We start from the raw sequence: 16,208 nt of genomic DNA on the forward strand, positions 1-16,208 counted from the left end.
CTTATGTTTCCTTATCCAAAATGTCATAGCTGCTAGATTTACAGCTGAAATGGTCCTACAGATATTGGATGATGGGGTTGGACTCAAGTGTCCAACACTTCTGATGATGAGGACCCAGACTATTGTCCAGGTGGCAGTGGCAGTTGTCCACCTGGAAATCCAACTGAACATCATCAATCTGACTCATAAGATTCCACAAAAATGGCATAAAAACACATTGGTTCTAATATGGGTCGTCTTTGACCCACTTATGGAAGAATGTAGGGTCCAAGGAATCTGACCTTCTAGCCAGAACGCCGGAATCGCGCCAGCTGAACCGCTGGACCCGCACTGGCGCAGCTCCAACGGCCCGAACCGGCAGGATCCCGACAATCCGGCCAGAAGGGCAAACTCCGCGCGTTCACCTTAGTTGTAACCCTTTGTACTGACTCCATTTTGAAAGGTTTAAAGAAGGCCCATTGAGAACATGTTGACAATTTATTCAGATTGACAGCGATGAAACAGTAAGGAGCAACAGAAACACTCAGGCAAGGAGGCAAACTCGTTCCAAAGTCACCATATCAGAAGTCAACAAAAAGGTTCCCGAAAGAAATGACAACGCTTAGTTAAACATTCAGTCTTTTGAAAGCTCTCGCTGGGCGGGCCATGGGCACGAAGAAGGGTGTGTTTGGGATTATTGTCTGTTTGTGGATTGGACAGGAGGATTCAGTAGTTACTGTTGTCCGGGCAACGAGGGTTGTGGATTTTGCCACCTCAGCGCCAAAGGGGCTCTTGGGGTATTGTCAGTCGTGTTATCAGTTGGATATCAGGTTTTAGTTTTCCTTGTGTCGGGACAGGGTGTCCCTTCTTTTGTTCTGGACTGTCCGGGAGAACTTGATTGTGAGAGTTGGTGCGTCAATCTTGCTCAGTCACTTGTAAGACGCACGCGTTGGTGATAAGAAGGCGTTGCTCATCTCTTATGCCCTATATTCTGCTTGTTTTCCTTAAACTATGGTATAAGTGCTATTTATTTTATTGTTGGGTGTGTTAGAGTAATACAAACAGTAAATACGAGAAACAATATTATTCCCTGATTGATTATATTAAGTGTGTTAGAGTAATGCAAACTGTTAGACGGTGCCTCCTTCAAACTGAACAGGATATTTATCTTTTAAAACATTAACAACTTGGAACATAAATATATTGTTAAGTTAAACAGAATAAAATAACCCAAAAAATCACTGAAACATTCTCAATAAAATTGGAATAAATGCAGTCCTTTCGGTGAGCCTAATCCCATAGCCACAGCTCAACATTAGCATCAGAACAAAAATAATTGAATTTTTTGACGTATAATTATCTTCAACTTCGCATTTATATTCATGTCACAGTACTTTTGTGCATGCAGTAAATAAAAAAGTGCAAAGTTCCAGCTAGTGCAGCAACCACAGAAGCAGGTATTTCATTAAAGGCCTGCTTGGAGGTGGCCAGACGTGGCAGAAATCCATACTTCATTACATGTCATCCATCTCTGTGAACCACTTGGTCTGTGTGCATGTGAGACAAAGCAATTGCGCTGTGGAGCGACTTAGACTGAGTGTGCTTAACCCTTGAGGATCCTTAAAACCCTTGAGAAAATGTCAGAGTAAAAAAAAATATCCAATAATTACTCTCTGAGCCATTGAGTTAAGATTAAAGTTGGACACTGTATTGAGTGGAAAGAAATTCCAATCAGGTTGTTGTGTTCATCAAAATGACAGATTTTTTAAAAAGTGCATTTTCAACTCGTATGGTAATAAGAGTGTTAAAGGGATCCTCTATTTTTAAGACAAGTAACTCTTAAAAGATAAATGTTAGTATGAGTTATAAAAATTTGATATTAAAACCCCTCTTAATGTTTTTGTTTTCATAAAGTTTGTAAAATTATTTCAAGTGATTGGTCGCCATTCTTGTTACGTCGCAGTGCGTGATGTCACCGGGCCTGTTGCTGAAATTTCAGCGTGTCACTCGTTAGCTTTCCCAACATGTCGTTGGTTCTACCCTTCCTATTTCAACCAGATCTGAAAAGTGAGGAGCAGGACAGCAATGTCGGTCATTCCCAAGACGAGCTTCAGGGAAAAATGCGTGCAGCAAATACCTGATAAGACAAAAGTTGGGCAAAAGTCTCAATGGCAACGAGAGAGCGCGTATGCTGTTGGGAACTCCGGTTGGGAGCGAGAGTGTATGCTGTTGGGAACTCCGGTTTTATTAGCAGATATTCAAGGTAAGCATAATGCGTTTTCAAACTTATCCCAAATAATTATGTAGATTGTTAGCTAACAGAGCTGTCGTGTGCTTTACATACAGTACAGGCCAAAGAGCACACATTGTGTAATCCATGTCTTGTACATTGTAACGCGTGGTAGGTAGGATACGTGTATAAAAGTACCAAAAAGGGGAGAAGCTTCCACCTATGCAAATTTTATTGACAAAAAATAATATTTCCACCTTCACCACTCTTCACTCGGGAGCTCAGCAGTACGCTGACATGCGTTCCCTGACAAACTCCAACATTGTTGTAAGGTCCATGTCAGAGTCACTGTCGTCACTGTTGCGTGCCATAGTGGTTTGATTATTTGGTATGATTTGGGGAAAACTCCCACGAAGAATAGTCAACAAAGAAGATAGCAATAGTAATCCAAATCCATGTTTTTTTACTCACGCGAAGATCCAGGAATTAGACCGATCCCGTGGCAATGTTGTAGCCGCGGTCAGGCCGTCGTTTCCACAAAATAGACTGATCCGAAAAGCCGCTGTGGGACCGACGAATAAAAAAAAAAAATAGACGAATCCCTTTCTTGACTGAGGATCCAGGAAAAATGTTCGGGCACCAGTTGTAACGCGTAGTGGGTAGGATACGTGCATACAGGGACCAAAAAGGGGGAGAAGCTTCGACTTACGCACATTTATTCACTAAAAACAATAATTCCACCTTGACAACTCACTTCACTCCCCTTGTTTGCGTTTGACTGGAAATTGCATCCAAAAGCAGCTCATCGTGGCATTTTACTTCGCGAGTTTAAGCAGCAATGAGCAATTGTTGAACACGCTACACATTTAGAAAGATCCCAATGACGTCATTACTGTGAGCCCGCAAACCATGGTGCCAACTCACGGTCAAAATATGTAGTAAATATTATAAATTGTTGCCATTGATTTAACATTTTATGTGTAATGTTTTATGTGTTTTAAATTTATCTAAATTAAAAGAAGTATTATGCAGTTGCGGACATATATGAGGACAAACACACAGATGAAGCTTATGAAGGTGCTGCCACCCCTGGGCCTCTAGGGGGCTCAGTAAAGGCAGCGTGGTTGGGCAAGTGGAGTGTCTAAAACAAAGGTAGGATGATGTGCAAAATGATAATATAGTATGTGACTGGTTCTTAACCTGGGTTGGATGGAACCCCAGGGTTTTGAGGTGTAAGGCGGGAGTCAACAACCCACGGCTCTGAAGCCTTATTTGGCTCTTCAGTGCTGCCCTATTTGCTCACTGGAGCTTTTTCAAAAATATTTGATACTGGGAAAAGATATGTGAGGGAATTATATTTGTTTTGGACCAAGCTGATGTTTTTGGAATGGAAAAACAAAAGAAGATCCTCAGCACCCCTGCTGTGAGTTATTTCCAGCGCCCCTGGGTTCGGTGAATGTACATGTGAAAGTTATGGGATTCACAGTTGGGCCCTGTTTACATTTGTTCCAACACTGCAGATACTTATAAAGAAGAGTTTCAAAGCTCTGGTAAAACAGTGATTCTTATGCAGATAAGCATTACACATAAAATGTATGTAAAACCGTTTTAATTTGCACTTACATAAACAACGTTGACGTAGTCGTCATCGGACAGCGTCTCCAGCATCTCGCTGACGGACGTCCGGATCAGTTTGAGCGTCAGGCCGGAAACACTGCCGCTCCTGTGAAAACAGTGAAAGAATACAACTTTAAGGTATTGTTTGGCCTAGAAGTCGTGTAACTAATTCACTGCCATTGAAGGCGATTGGACGTCCATGGTCGTCAATGGCATTGAAACACGTTCATTCAATGGCAGCCATTCCAGCACAAAAGATTTAATGTCTATCGCTGTCAATGTATGTATATATTATTTTTCTATTAAATTATATCTAAAGATGTCCCGATCGATCGGGTCCGATTACGTCATTTTCAAAGTATCGGAATCGGCAAAAAAATATCGGACATGACTTTTTTTAACTTTTTTTTTTTTTTTTTTTTTTAAATCGTTTTCTAATTGTATTTAACGTTACAGACAAAATGTCTTACACTCATCCAGAGTAGTTTTGGCTTAAAGTAGGGTTATCAAATTTATTGCGTTAACGGTGGTAATAAATTTCTTTAAATTAATCACGTTAAGTAATTAACGCGTGCGCTGCACGACCCACTCACGCATTGTCGCGTTCAATCTATAAAGACGCCGTTTTACCAATAGATAGTGCTAAAAGGCAGCGTATAATGAGTAGAGAGAATTTTGACAGCTTTTGGAGCCTTTTATATGTGGCTCAAGCCTTACAATACCTCGCTCAGCAATTAAAAATAACGTGGGAGGCAATGTGGGGAAGAAAGGTAGTAGTTGATCATTTTCTTAACACCCTATGTTCTTTCCCACTGCAGAGAAGATATATCAATTGGTGCCCCTACGCACAGTCATGGTTGCACTTCCCATCATGCATTTGGGCAGAAGTTAAATGGCTGCAGTATCATTTACTGAAAGCTCACAAATACACTAAATGGCAATATTTAGTCACAATATAAGAAGTCACATTTATCCTTTAAGAATTACAAGTCTTTCTATCCGTAGATCCCTCTCACAGAAAGAATTTTAATAATGTAAATGCCATCTTGAGGATTTATTGTCATAATAAACAAATACAGTACTTATGTACTGTATGCTGAATGTATATATTCGTCTGAGTTTTATTCATTTTTTTTCTTAATGTATTGCCAAAATGTATATGATCGGGAAAATTTATCGGGAATGATCGGAATTGAATCGGGAGCAAAAAAAAAAGCAATCGGATCGGGAGATATCGGGATCGGCAGATACTCAAACTAAAACGATCGGGAGCAAAAAAACATGATCGGAACAACCCTAATTATATCCTACAATTATATAAATTTATGGCTGCATTGTTAGCTAGCACACTAAGCAAGCCAGCTATTTACCCCCGAAAAAAATAAATTAGCTTGGAAGGTTTTAAATAGCATATCTTTGAACTAGGGGTCAACAGAAGGAACAAAAGTTCTGAATAAACTCTTACTTCTTTTCAAAATAGTAAAAAGTATATGAATTTTCTATTTAATGATTATACTGACATTTGTTGATGTTAGGCAGGGAGGGGAAGTTTGGCATGTAGAAGTCATGAAACAAAATCATAAAAAGGGACAAAACAATAACTTTAGATTGACTCACGCGTCCACGAGGATGAGCATGTCTTTGGGCGAAGCGGCTCCTTGAATGTACCTGCAAACAAACTTAACCAATAAGTACAGCGTCTTACGGATTTGTTTGTCAACCAAGAATAAGCCATTTTCGGCGTTCATTCCCCTGCTGTGTCCTCTGCGACAAACACTCCCGCCAGACGCTCGCTGACATTGCTCTGGGTCCAGCGGGACTGCAGCAGGGAAATGACGAGCTGTAATAGTCCGCTGAAAGTTGCTCGCTGCCGGAGGCTGGCCGATCGGTGAAGACGATCACTCTTGCCGCCGTGTGTGACAAGAGTCCGGGTAGTTTTGTGTGATTTTTCATGTTCGAAAGGCGAGGAAGACACTTTGAAGAGCCGCTCTGTTCGGGTTAGCATGTAGCTCTTACCCTCCTCATTTGTTTATGCTCTTTTTTCCGTCTCCAATAGACAGTTTTGAACATTATGCAATAATTTAGCCCTGTCATATTAAATAAATGTATTTTTAATATGTTACATTTCATTTAGAACAAGACTTATTTGTCATACCAATACAATTTATATAGCAGTGTGGGAATCAATACTTATTCAAAGAATATTCTGTAGCAATATTGGAATAGAGGGATAAAAACAATGATGACATTTTGTACAGCCCATGCAGGTTGCTGTAGTCATCACTTCCTCTGGATCGACAATATCGTTAAAAAAAATCTACACTTGAACCAGAATCACTGAAAAATGCTTCCTCCTCCATTGTGCTCAATGCTAAATACTTAACCTAGTGATGTAATCACCAAGATGGAGGTGCCGGAGCGCTATGATGACAGAGGACCTCGATGGAAGCTTTAAAGAGACATTTCTCATCATCTGCGCATTGCCCCATTATTTTATATAATTGAATCGTCTCAATAGATCCCCGATAGCAGGTGACTCTGCGCCAAATCCGGCGTCAGCTCACCAGAGCCACATAGCGATCAAGCCCGCTGAACTTCAGTGCGCCAGATGTGCGGGGATGTTCAATCTGACAGTCCAAACCAGATAGCAGGTGACTGTGCTCCGGAACCGGCGTCAGCCCGCCAGGTTCACACAGCAATCAGGTCTCCTGAATGCCTCAGACTGCCAGATGCAGCCGGGATCATCAATCTGACAGTCCAAATGATAGGTTACGCACTGGTCTGGGGCGGACGGTGCAGACAGGATGTACTAAAAATCTGAAAATTAACGTTCGACGTGTGACGTCACAACAGCTTGCACCCTGAAGACGGGCATTCGCTGGCCTGGAACACCAGACTCACCGCTGTTCCAGCTATAGAGTCTGGCGTCCATTGAGTGGGTCAAATTTCCAGGGCGGCGCAAGCCACAGCAAACAGACATCGGAGTGGATCAATCAGCGACGGGCGGACGTAACTGTGATTAAGCGGCAAGAAACTAGCGCGAGCGGAGAATGGAGAAGTTTATCCAACATAGCTAGCGCAAGACAGACTGTTGTCAATGACTTGTGTCGATGTGTTTTGGGTAATTTAAAACTGATTTTACCGCGGATTGGAACATATACTCTGCTCTCCTGTTCGCCATCTGTGTTGTTGTGGAGACGACTTTCGATGCGCAAGAGTGACGTTGCTCGTTAAGTAGACGTCACGCAAATAATCAAATCTGATTGGACGGAGGATTTTGTTCAGCTCGAGAGACCATTAAGGAGCTGGGTCCCAGACTATTCTCACAGTGTTTGAAAAATACAGGGAGAATAGTCTGGCTGTACTAGACAAGGCATTCGCTGCAACACTAGGAGAACACACAGGATTCAGGACACATCTCGGCATACAGAAATTTTTATGGTAAGTGCTATATTTGAAGTCATAATTGTGTTTTGAAGTCACGTCCTGACTGCTAAACAAGTTATTCAATCTATCGTTAATAAAATGGCTGGTGTATTTAAGTGATCTGCCATGAATGCATAACAACATAGGAGGGAGAAAGCATTTACTCTGTGTTGCTGTAAATGTTTCAATGTTTGAATACTATTATTCAAACTGAGCCCCTCCTCCTTGTGTTTTTGTATTTGTGTCACTGCCTTGATTGCACAGATTAGTGATCCTGGGACCAGGTGCCGCTGATCATCGTCTGCAGCTTACTTAAACCGGTCCTTGGCCTTACATTATCGCCAGATCAACAACAGTTATGCGACTTTCAGCTAACAAAGACTCTTGTAATCCTGATTCTGAGCTTTTTTTTTTTTTTTCCCCCCTAGGTCCTGTACTGCTTGCCTGCCAGAATGCCTGCCTGCCCGTTCACCTGTTCTATCACCAAACTGGCCACCAGATTCTTGGGACAATATCTACCACTCCCTCTCATCGTCAATGAACTCTTGTTACCACTGCTAGTTTGTCACTGTCTCTGCGCTTAGGTCCCTCGTTACCCCAGAACCTTAACAAATACACTGTGTTGTTTACAGTCTAAAAATCGGTCATCTTTACTGTGGAGTTGCTTGTTCCAATTAAATATTTTGTGAAAAATGTTGTATTGTTGTATGTTGCCTTAATATGTTAGCATTAACAAATGGCTTGAAAAAAGTGTTGTCATTATTAGGGGTGCACTATATCCATTTTTTGAAACCGATCTCGATAACTTCCTGCTCCTCAAAGCCGATACCGATATCGATAACCGATAATAAATATATAATTTATTAAATGTATATTCACCCAAGTTTTTGAACACCTGGAGGTTTAAAAAAATAATAATGGTGGATTCAACATAGATTTGTCTTTGATCTCACCAAAATTTTCATAATGACATGAACATTATTATAATGAACAAAACAAAGACAAGAGCAGTCTTGACTTCAAATAAAGTGCCAATATTTATTTTTTTCAGATAAATATAATTTGAGTCAATCACAATCAATTAGTCAATGTAATTGAAGATGTGTTTCCTGAAAATGAGCACCGAACTAAAACATAAACCCAAAAGGTATTGTGCTTTGTCATCAGATAAAAATATTTGGTGCTACAGGAGACTGTTGTGGTCTTGGTCCATGAAACAACTTTCTTAACCTGGGAGACAGGTTAGGACAGCAAGCCTATCAATAACCAAAAGGCCTCTCAATAACTTACTAACTTATAACACTAAAATGCAAACATTATATAGTAAGGTTTATCACTCATTCCTCATAACAAAAATATGGTTGAACAAAAAGGATTAATGGCTTGCCTTATAATAATATAAACAATTCTACCAAGCATGTTGACTAAACATTACACGACAACTATTATATGTATGTATAGCATAGCACACTAGATTGAGCTACTAGCCTTAAGAATTGGCTGGCTTCTATAACACAACAACTTATGAAGTTCTGTACATATGACCCTTCACCACCGAAGTAAACATACAGTATATTGCACATCCATATGTTATAGTAAACATAAATACTTACATATATTTCCGAGGCGGAAACGTAAGTAACAGAAAGCATTCACGATTGTCAATGCTAACGCTAGACACAGCACTGTGTAAAGTGAATGAGTTTGTGGGCCAAATTATAGATGCAGCGAATTATTCTGACCGGCAGGTGGCAGCAATGCCCCACATATGGTCAACTGATTTCACAGCCAGCGAGCACAGTTCATACTGTATTATCGGTCCTATTAATTATGTTATTGGATTTATTGGGATGACGTCATAATTCCCATTATCGGACCGATAATTATCGGACCAATAATTATCGTGCACCAGTAGTCATTATTGTTTTTCATCGACAAATTTAATTTGCAATATTAACACATTACAGTATGATACATTGAACAAAATTGACCCCAAAATTAATACTGAAAACGGCTTTGATACAAATCTGGCCCAGATTGGGTAACGTGTGCCATATCCGGGCCATAAATGTAGTGTCTGCTACTTGAGACCAGTTCTGGCCCATAACTGGTTGCTGATACGACAAGTGACTCCCTACTGAGTTTGGGCCATTGTTCAAAAAGACACCGGGGCGGATCCGTTTTACGAAGTTGGGTTGAAATTTGCAGTACATCTGGCCCTTGTCCACTCCAGTTATATTTTGCCATCTGAGACTATTTTAATTCCAATAATAATGCTATTTAAGATTTTATTTGTCAGGTCATATACACTTTAATGTTCACTTGTAAGCACAAATGATTCAGATGCACTTCGATACATAATTAGACAATGAGGATGAGAGAGGCTTTTCTGGATTCGGCTCATACGATGAAAATCTGCTCGTATAACGAGACTCATTTTCTCTCGTGACGATGCTCATATTGTGAAAAACTCGTAAGGTGAGGTGCTCGTATCATGAGAATCCGCTGCAATATAAAAATCCTTCTACCGTCAAAAGATCCGACACTATTCATGTAAAACTCTTCCCGAAATAGCATTGTGTCACCAGCGCATTCCGCTAACAGGCAATCTCGTAGCTTCCCAGCAACGAGCAATGATGTAGTGTGATCTCTTACCACGGTCTCCTGCGTACATCATACAGGTCAATTTTACTCGGCGTCTTGCGGGCATCCATCCAAGGAGACGCTGCAAGACATGAAAAGTGTCTTGATTACACCTGTCTCACACAGCCAGGAGATAACCGCTAATTGCTTATTTTATTTACGACACATTCCTCACATCAGGCTCTGCGACGTAAAAAAAAAAAGTGGCAGATTTCTGGACCTCGTCTTACATGTCATTAAATTCTAGCGCAGAGAATATAACTCATGACGAGACGTGCGAACTGAATTTAATTGCTTTGACAATCACCAGTTTGGTATTAGCGCAGGGAGGGCGTGAAAAGTGAGCACGCATGAGAGCGTCAGCCAGCTCTTCATGCATGCCAAGTAGTATTTAAAAACAAATTGTAATAAAGTAGTCAAAGCCAGTGATCATTCCTGAATATTGCACATCAAACTCTCTTGCGAGGCCGCACAGATCACATCATGAATAGAAAATACTATACATCTTAAGCATGGATGATTGGTTTGTGTAGGACTGCATTGTGTGTTGAGCCTTTATGCATGCCAATGTGTTCATATTGCATACTTGGTGACTGTAGGGTCAGCTCATTTTAATAAAAACATTCAAAATACATACAGAATGGATTCTACTATGAAGATGAGAAAATTCTTAAAATGAGAAGGATCAGTGGCGGACAAATGTGAACAGGGCCCGGGTGCTTTAAGTAGGGTTGTTCCGATCATGTTTTTTTGCTCCCGATCTGATCCCGATCGTTTTAGTTTGAGTATCTGCCGATCCCGATATTTCCCGATCCGATTGCTTTTTTTTTGCTCCCGATTCAATACCAATCATTCCCGATAATTTTTCCCGATCATATACATTTTGGCCATGCATTAAGAAAAACATGAATAAAACTCAGACGAATATATACATTCAACATACAGTACAAAAGTACTGTATTTGTTTATTACGACGATAAATCCTCAAGATGGCATTTACATTATTAACATTCTTTCTGTGAGAGGGATCCACGGATAGAAAGACTTGTGACTTTGTATATTGTGACTAAATATTGCCATCTAGTGTATTTGTTGAGCTTTCAGTAAATGATACAGTGGCCATCCCAAATGCATGATGGGAAGTGGAACCATGACTGTGCAACGTGCTACCAATTGCTATATCTTCTCTGCGTTGGGAAATAACATAGGGTGTTAGGACAATGATCAATTGCCACCTTGCTTCCCCACATTGCTTCCCATGATATTTCTAAACATAGGGAGAGGGATTGAAAGGCTTTAGCCTATTGATAAAAGGCTCCAAAGGCTGCCAAAGTTCACTCTACTCATTTTGCGCTGCCTTTTATCTCTCTATATAGGTAAAACAGCGTCATTACAGATTGAGTGCGACAATGAGTGAGAGGGTCATGCAGCGCATGCATTAATTGCGTTAAATATTTTAACGTGACACATTTTTTAAAAAATTAATTGCCGCCGTTATCGGGATAAATTTGATAACCCTACCTTAAGCCTGAAATAAAGACTCTGGATGACTGTAACATTGTGTCTGTGACGTTAAATACAATTAGAATACGATTTAATTAAAATATATATATATTTATATATTAAAAAAAGGCATGGCCGATATTTTTTTGCCGATTTCGATACTTTGAAAATGACGTGATTGGACCCGATCGATCAGGACGCCGCCCCTCTACACTTTCAAGATGATCGTCCGATGTTTGAGGCAGGGGTGGTGCTTGTGGAAGAGAATTGGAATTAGAGATATTCGAACACTTAAAGCAACACTAGGTAACAGTTTTGGTCAAATTTAGCGCGCTGGTGGACAAAGACTGTAGTGTTTTACCATAAGGAAGACTGCGTTTCCCATGAGGACCAGTGCACACCCGCACAGTGTTGTAAAACCATCATATCCTGGTCGCCTGTAGTTGTGGCTAAAACAATAGCATATGACGGTTAGCAACAGTGTGGCTAACAGCCCAGTTTGGGTTAGGGGGTGTCACGCCAGTAAGTGTAAACTGGGCCAATCTTTATTATTGACTGTCCTTTTATCCTGGTCGCCTCACTTTTTTTTTTTTTTTTTTTTTTTACACCTCGAATAAAACTTTTTGTCTCTTCTGTTGCTCTGCCATTTTTGTTATATTGGCGCGAAAGCATTAGCATCGACTTCAGTTATAATGAATAGGAAAGGGGGGAAGTGATGTATGCTGCAAAGCAGTCAGCACGTTTTTTTTTTTTTTTTTGTGTGTGTAGCAGGGTTCCTGCCACCCTCCTGAAAATAAATCAGTGCCGGTGAAAGCGATACAGACGCTTCAAGATATAAAAGACATCCCCTTGTCAAGAGTCAAGAATCTGCAATGGACAAGGTGATGGAACTTTTGGTTGGTGCTGTTCCAGTGAGATTTACAAAGATGACTGCCTGAAGAAAACATCAAAATTCCCTCAGTCCTTGATGACCTTTGGTTAAATCTTCAATAAATGCACAAGTTTACATTGAAATTTTAGACAGCTTTCTTATGCCTTCAATTAAAAATATGTTTGTCATTTTCCAAGATGACAATGCATATGCCACAGAGCTCACAGAGTTGCACTTTTGAACTAATTCATTATTTTATCAAATTTTTATCTGAGTTTGTTCTACATGATAAAATGTCTTAAAATGTGCTCGTCCGAGACTGGTGATTCCATACTTTTTGCTACAGGTTGTCGTAACGCACCCCTTCACATCTTGGGTGACGGTAGCGGCGTTGCTAAGATGGAAAAAGTGATTAATTACTCACTACTTAAAAAAATCTAGCCATTAGAAACGCTGTTATACTCTAACGCCATCAGTAACAACACTGATAATCAGTGATAACATGGATTCAACACCCAGGCCTTGTTGCAGTACAACGACAAAGCTTTTAGAGGGGTGCAGCTGCGCCCGGGTCCCTTGAGAGCCTGGTTTGTGAGCGAAAAGGGGGCGTGCTTGGGCAAGAGGAGGGTCAAACAGAAAGGTAAGATAATGTTCAGAGCTCAAATATATTGTTTAAAGTTACGATACTGAGTTTTTAGTGTGAACTTAAAATACTTTTTTTACACCGATGCCCTGATGGGTAGTTCACAGAGCCCTGACATTTTAACTGCCTCAAAATACCCTTTCATGTCAACAACTTTTGGCAAACACGCGGCTGCGCACTCCCATTAGCGTCCCTGCGGCAGCAACGCTGTTTCACAGAGCCTCCGCTTAGTCTCCATTTGGCAAAAACACTTTTCTAACACACGTGCTACTAAACAATCACGTGCTGTTTTTACGTTTATGTTGCTGATTTGATGGGTTAAATGCTCGTTGCTTTATGGTCATGCTAGCTATACGCGTCATTCACGAGCTTCACACTGGCTGCAGTTATGCTTTAGGCTGGAGGTGGAAGTTGCGAGTAAAAAATTAAAAAACTCCATTATGTACCTTTACGTTTTAAAATATCTCTGCTAGCACCCGCCATTGAACGATCGTCTTGAGAGGCCCGCGGAAATATAGTCTACTATCAACCGCCCCTGTCGTATGTTTCACTCGAGGGGCCCATTGGTACTCACTGCACCCAGGCCCTTTTCAAATTTGTTCCGCCAATGAATCAAGCATATGTATGTGCAGATTCAAACTGACTAGTTCGTTAGTCAAATAGAATAGAAGAATAGAATATCCCTTTATTGTCATTATACGATTGTACAACGAAATTGTGGAGCATCTCCCTTTACAGTGCAAGACAAGTAAAAAAAATCTCAAAAGTGGCTTGCAAGAACAAAGTATAAAATCTAAATATAAAATATGTATATAAGGTATGTTCAGGCAGTGCACATAATTGAAGTAAAGTAGCAGCAGTTGACAGTGACGGCATTGAATATTGCACATTAATATTGCACGTAAATAAGTATTGCACAGAGAATATGTGTGAATAGAAGTAGCAGAAGTTGACAGTGCGGCATTGAATATTGCACATTAATATTGCACGTAAATAAGTATTGCGCATAGAATATGTGTGAATAGAGTTACGTAGAAGAAGTTGACAGTGAGGCATTGAATATTGCACTTGGTAAGTATTGCACATAGTATATTGCATGTCAATGAATATTGGACATTGGGTGATGTGGTGTTGCATATGCCTGTTGAGGGTGGAGATGGCTTTAGCAAAGAAACTGTTCCTCGGTCTGTTTGAATTCTGAATTCTGTTCGTTGAATACTGCACAAGTAAAAATCTCGAAAGTGGCTTTCAAGAATAAAAGTATAAAATCTAAATAGTATAAAATATGTATGAGGTGGTCCTATGTTCAGGCAGTGTAAATAATTGAAGTGAAGTAGCAGCAGTTGACAGTGAAGGCATTGAATATTGCAGATTAATATTGCACGTAAATCAGTATTGCACAGAGAATATGTGTGAATAGAAGTAGCAGAAGTTGACAGTGAGCCATTGAATATTCCACATTAATATTGAAAGTAAATAAGTATTGCACATAGAATATGTGTGAATAGAAGTTACGTAGCAGAAGTTGACAGTGAGGCATTGAATATTGCACCTAGTAAGTATTGCACATACTGTAGTATATTGCATGTAAATGAATATTGGACATTGGGTGATGTGGTGTTTCATATGCCTGTTGAGATGGCTTTAGCAAAGAAACTGTTCCTCGGTCTTTTTGAATTCTGAATTCTGTTCGTTGAATACTGCACAAGTAAAAATCTCGAAAGTGGCTTTCAAGAATAAAAGTATAAAATCAAAATAGTATAAAATATGTATGAGGTGGTCCTATGTTCAGGCTGTGCAAATAATTGAAGTGAAGTAGCAGCAGTTGACAGTGAAGGTGTTGAAGATTGCACATTAATATTGCACGTAAATAAGTATTGCACATAGGATATGTGTGAATAGAAGCAGCAGAAGATGACAGTGAGGCTTTGAATATTGCACATTAATATTGCACGTAAATGAGTATTGCACATAGAATACTGTATGCGTGAATAGAAGTTAAGTTGCAGAAGTTGACAGTGAGGCATTGAATATTGCACTTAGTAAGTATTGCACATAGTATATTGCATTTAATGAATAGTGGACATTGGGTGATGTGGCGTTACATATGGCTGTTAATGTTCATGCGTTTTAAAGTGTCTTTTTTTTTTTTTTTTTTTTTTTTAATAGCCTTACCTGGGTAGTAGCGTGCGAGACCAGTAGCGCTTCCAAACACCTGCCAAAGAAGCGTAGGATCATCCTCTCTGTTTTTCTTAAACACATCTTCCAGTTCCTCAGTCCAGTTCAGCTCGTTTAGCACAATAGTGGCTAAAAATAAGCAAGACCAAACATTTTGATTTATAAAAGATAGACATAAACACCTGAACAACACTGCTTCCTGTTCATATTGGGACACTACCTGTTAATTTTGGGGCATTTTTGGGTAACTTCCTGTTGATATTGAGTCAATTGGGTTGGAAATCAATAGGAGTGAATTGAAGTTTTTGTGCTATTGAAATGACTGGCGAACAGGGCCATTGAAAATGAATAGGAAAGAGAAGAAGAAGAATACGAAGAATAAAACAACTCAATATATCGATGGTAGCTTTTTGCATTACATGCAAAGATACCATCAAACACTTTCCACACAAAAATGAACATGTTCATTTTTACCACCGTGCGTAGCCTATGTGTGGGTGTGCTTGTGTGATTGATAGTGTGTGTTGTGGGAGGCAACAGGCATTATGGATGCAGTGACACAGCACCTGGACAGCCCAGCGCTACGGTACACTCCCAATGATGGATGGAGGGGCCGCAACACTGGCTGCCCCCAACTGGATTACTCTGCCCCCCCTCCATGATTCCATTTTCCACCGAGAATATTATATTTGTGCACGTGCTTCATTCACCTGACAGCGGGGATTATGTTAAACATTGGATTGTCCAAGAGATGCCCTTTACTTCATTTGTACGCCTTGAGTGCTCCAATGCAAGAGCCGCATCAAAAAGACATCATTTCCAAAGATAATGATATTCCATATTATTATACTTTTACTACAGATATAAGAGCATAGCAGTGCAATGTCTCATTCATTTCCAATGGGAAAAAAAAAATCTATAAAATTTCAATATGCATCACATCCTATATCGTTTTTTCCTCATCGATAGTATTCGGGAAATTAAGGTGCACAAAATTGTTTGACCGGAACTTCAAAGGGCAGAACAAGCCAGAGCAAACAGACAGCGGAGTGGACCATTCAGCGACGGGCAGACGTGATGTTGGTAAAGCGAGAAGAAACTCTAGCGCGTCTAAATAA

At 40.1% G+C, this 16,208-nt stretch overlaps 1 protein-coding gene across 3 annotated transcripts in view; it reads right to left on the minus strand.

Moving 5' to 3' along the window:
- The window catches only part of LOC130916769 (voltage-dependent calcium channel subunit alpha-2/delta-1), a 258,325-nt gene that overhangs the window by 111,665 nt on the left and 130,452 nt on the right, over nt 1-16,208 (minus strand). For all 3 annotated transcript variants that reach the window (XM_057837728.1, XM_057837729.1, XM_057837726.1), the window contains exons 7-10: nt 15,088-15,219; nt 9,908-9,977; nt 5,444-5,494; nt 3,833-3,932 (exon numbers count right to left, since the gene is read on the minus strand). In XM_057837728.1, the coding sequence (XP_057693711.1) occupies nt 3,833-3,932; nt 5,444-5,494; nt 9,908-9,977; nt 15,088-15,219 (353 nt within the window). The remainder of the gene's footprint in view (nt 1-3,832; nt 3,933-5,443; nt 5,495-9,907; nt 9,978-15,087; nt 15,220-16,208) is intronic.

This window comes from Corythoichthys intestinalis, chromosome 5 (assembly GCF_030265065.1).
Source record: "Corythoichthys intestinalis isolate RoL2023-P3 chromosome 5, ASM3026506v1, whole genome shotgun sequence".
In the NCBI taxonomy this organism is placed as follows: domain Eukaryota; kingdom Metazoa; phylum Chordata; class Actinopteri; order Syngnathiformes; family Syngnathidae; genus Corythoichthys; species Corythoichthys intestinalis.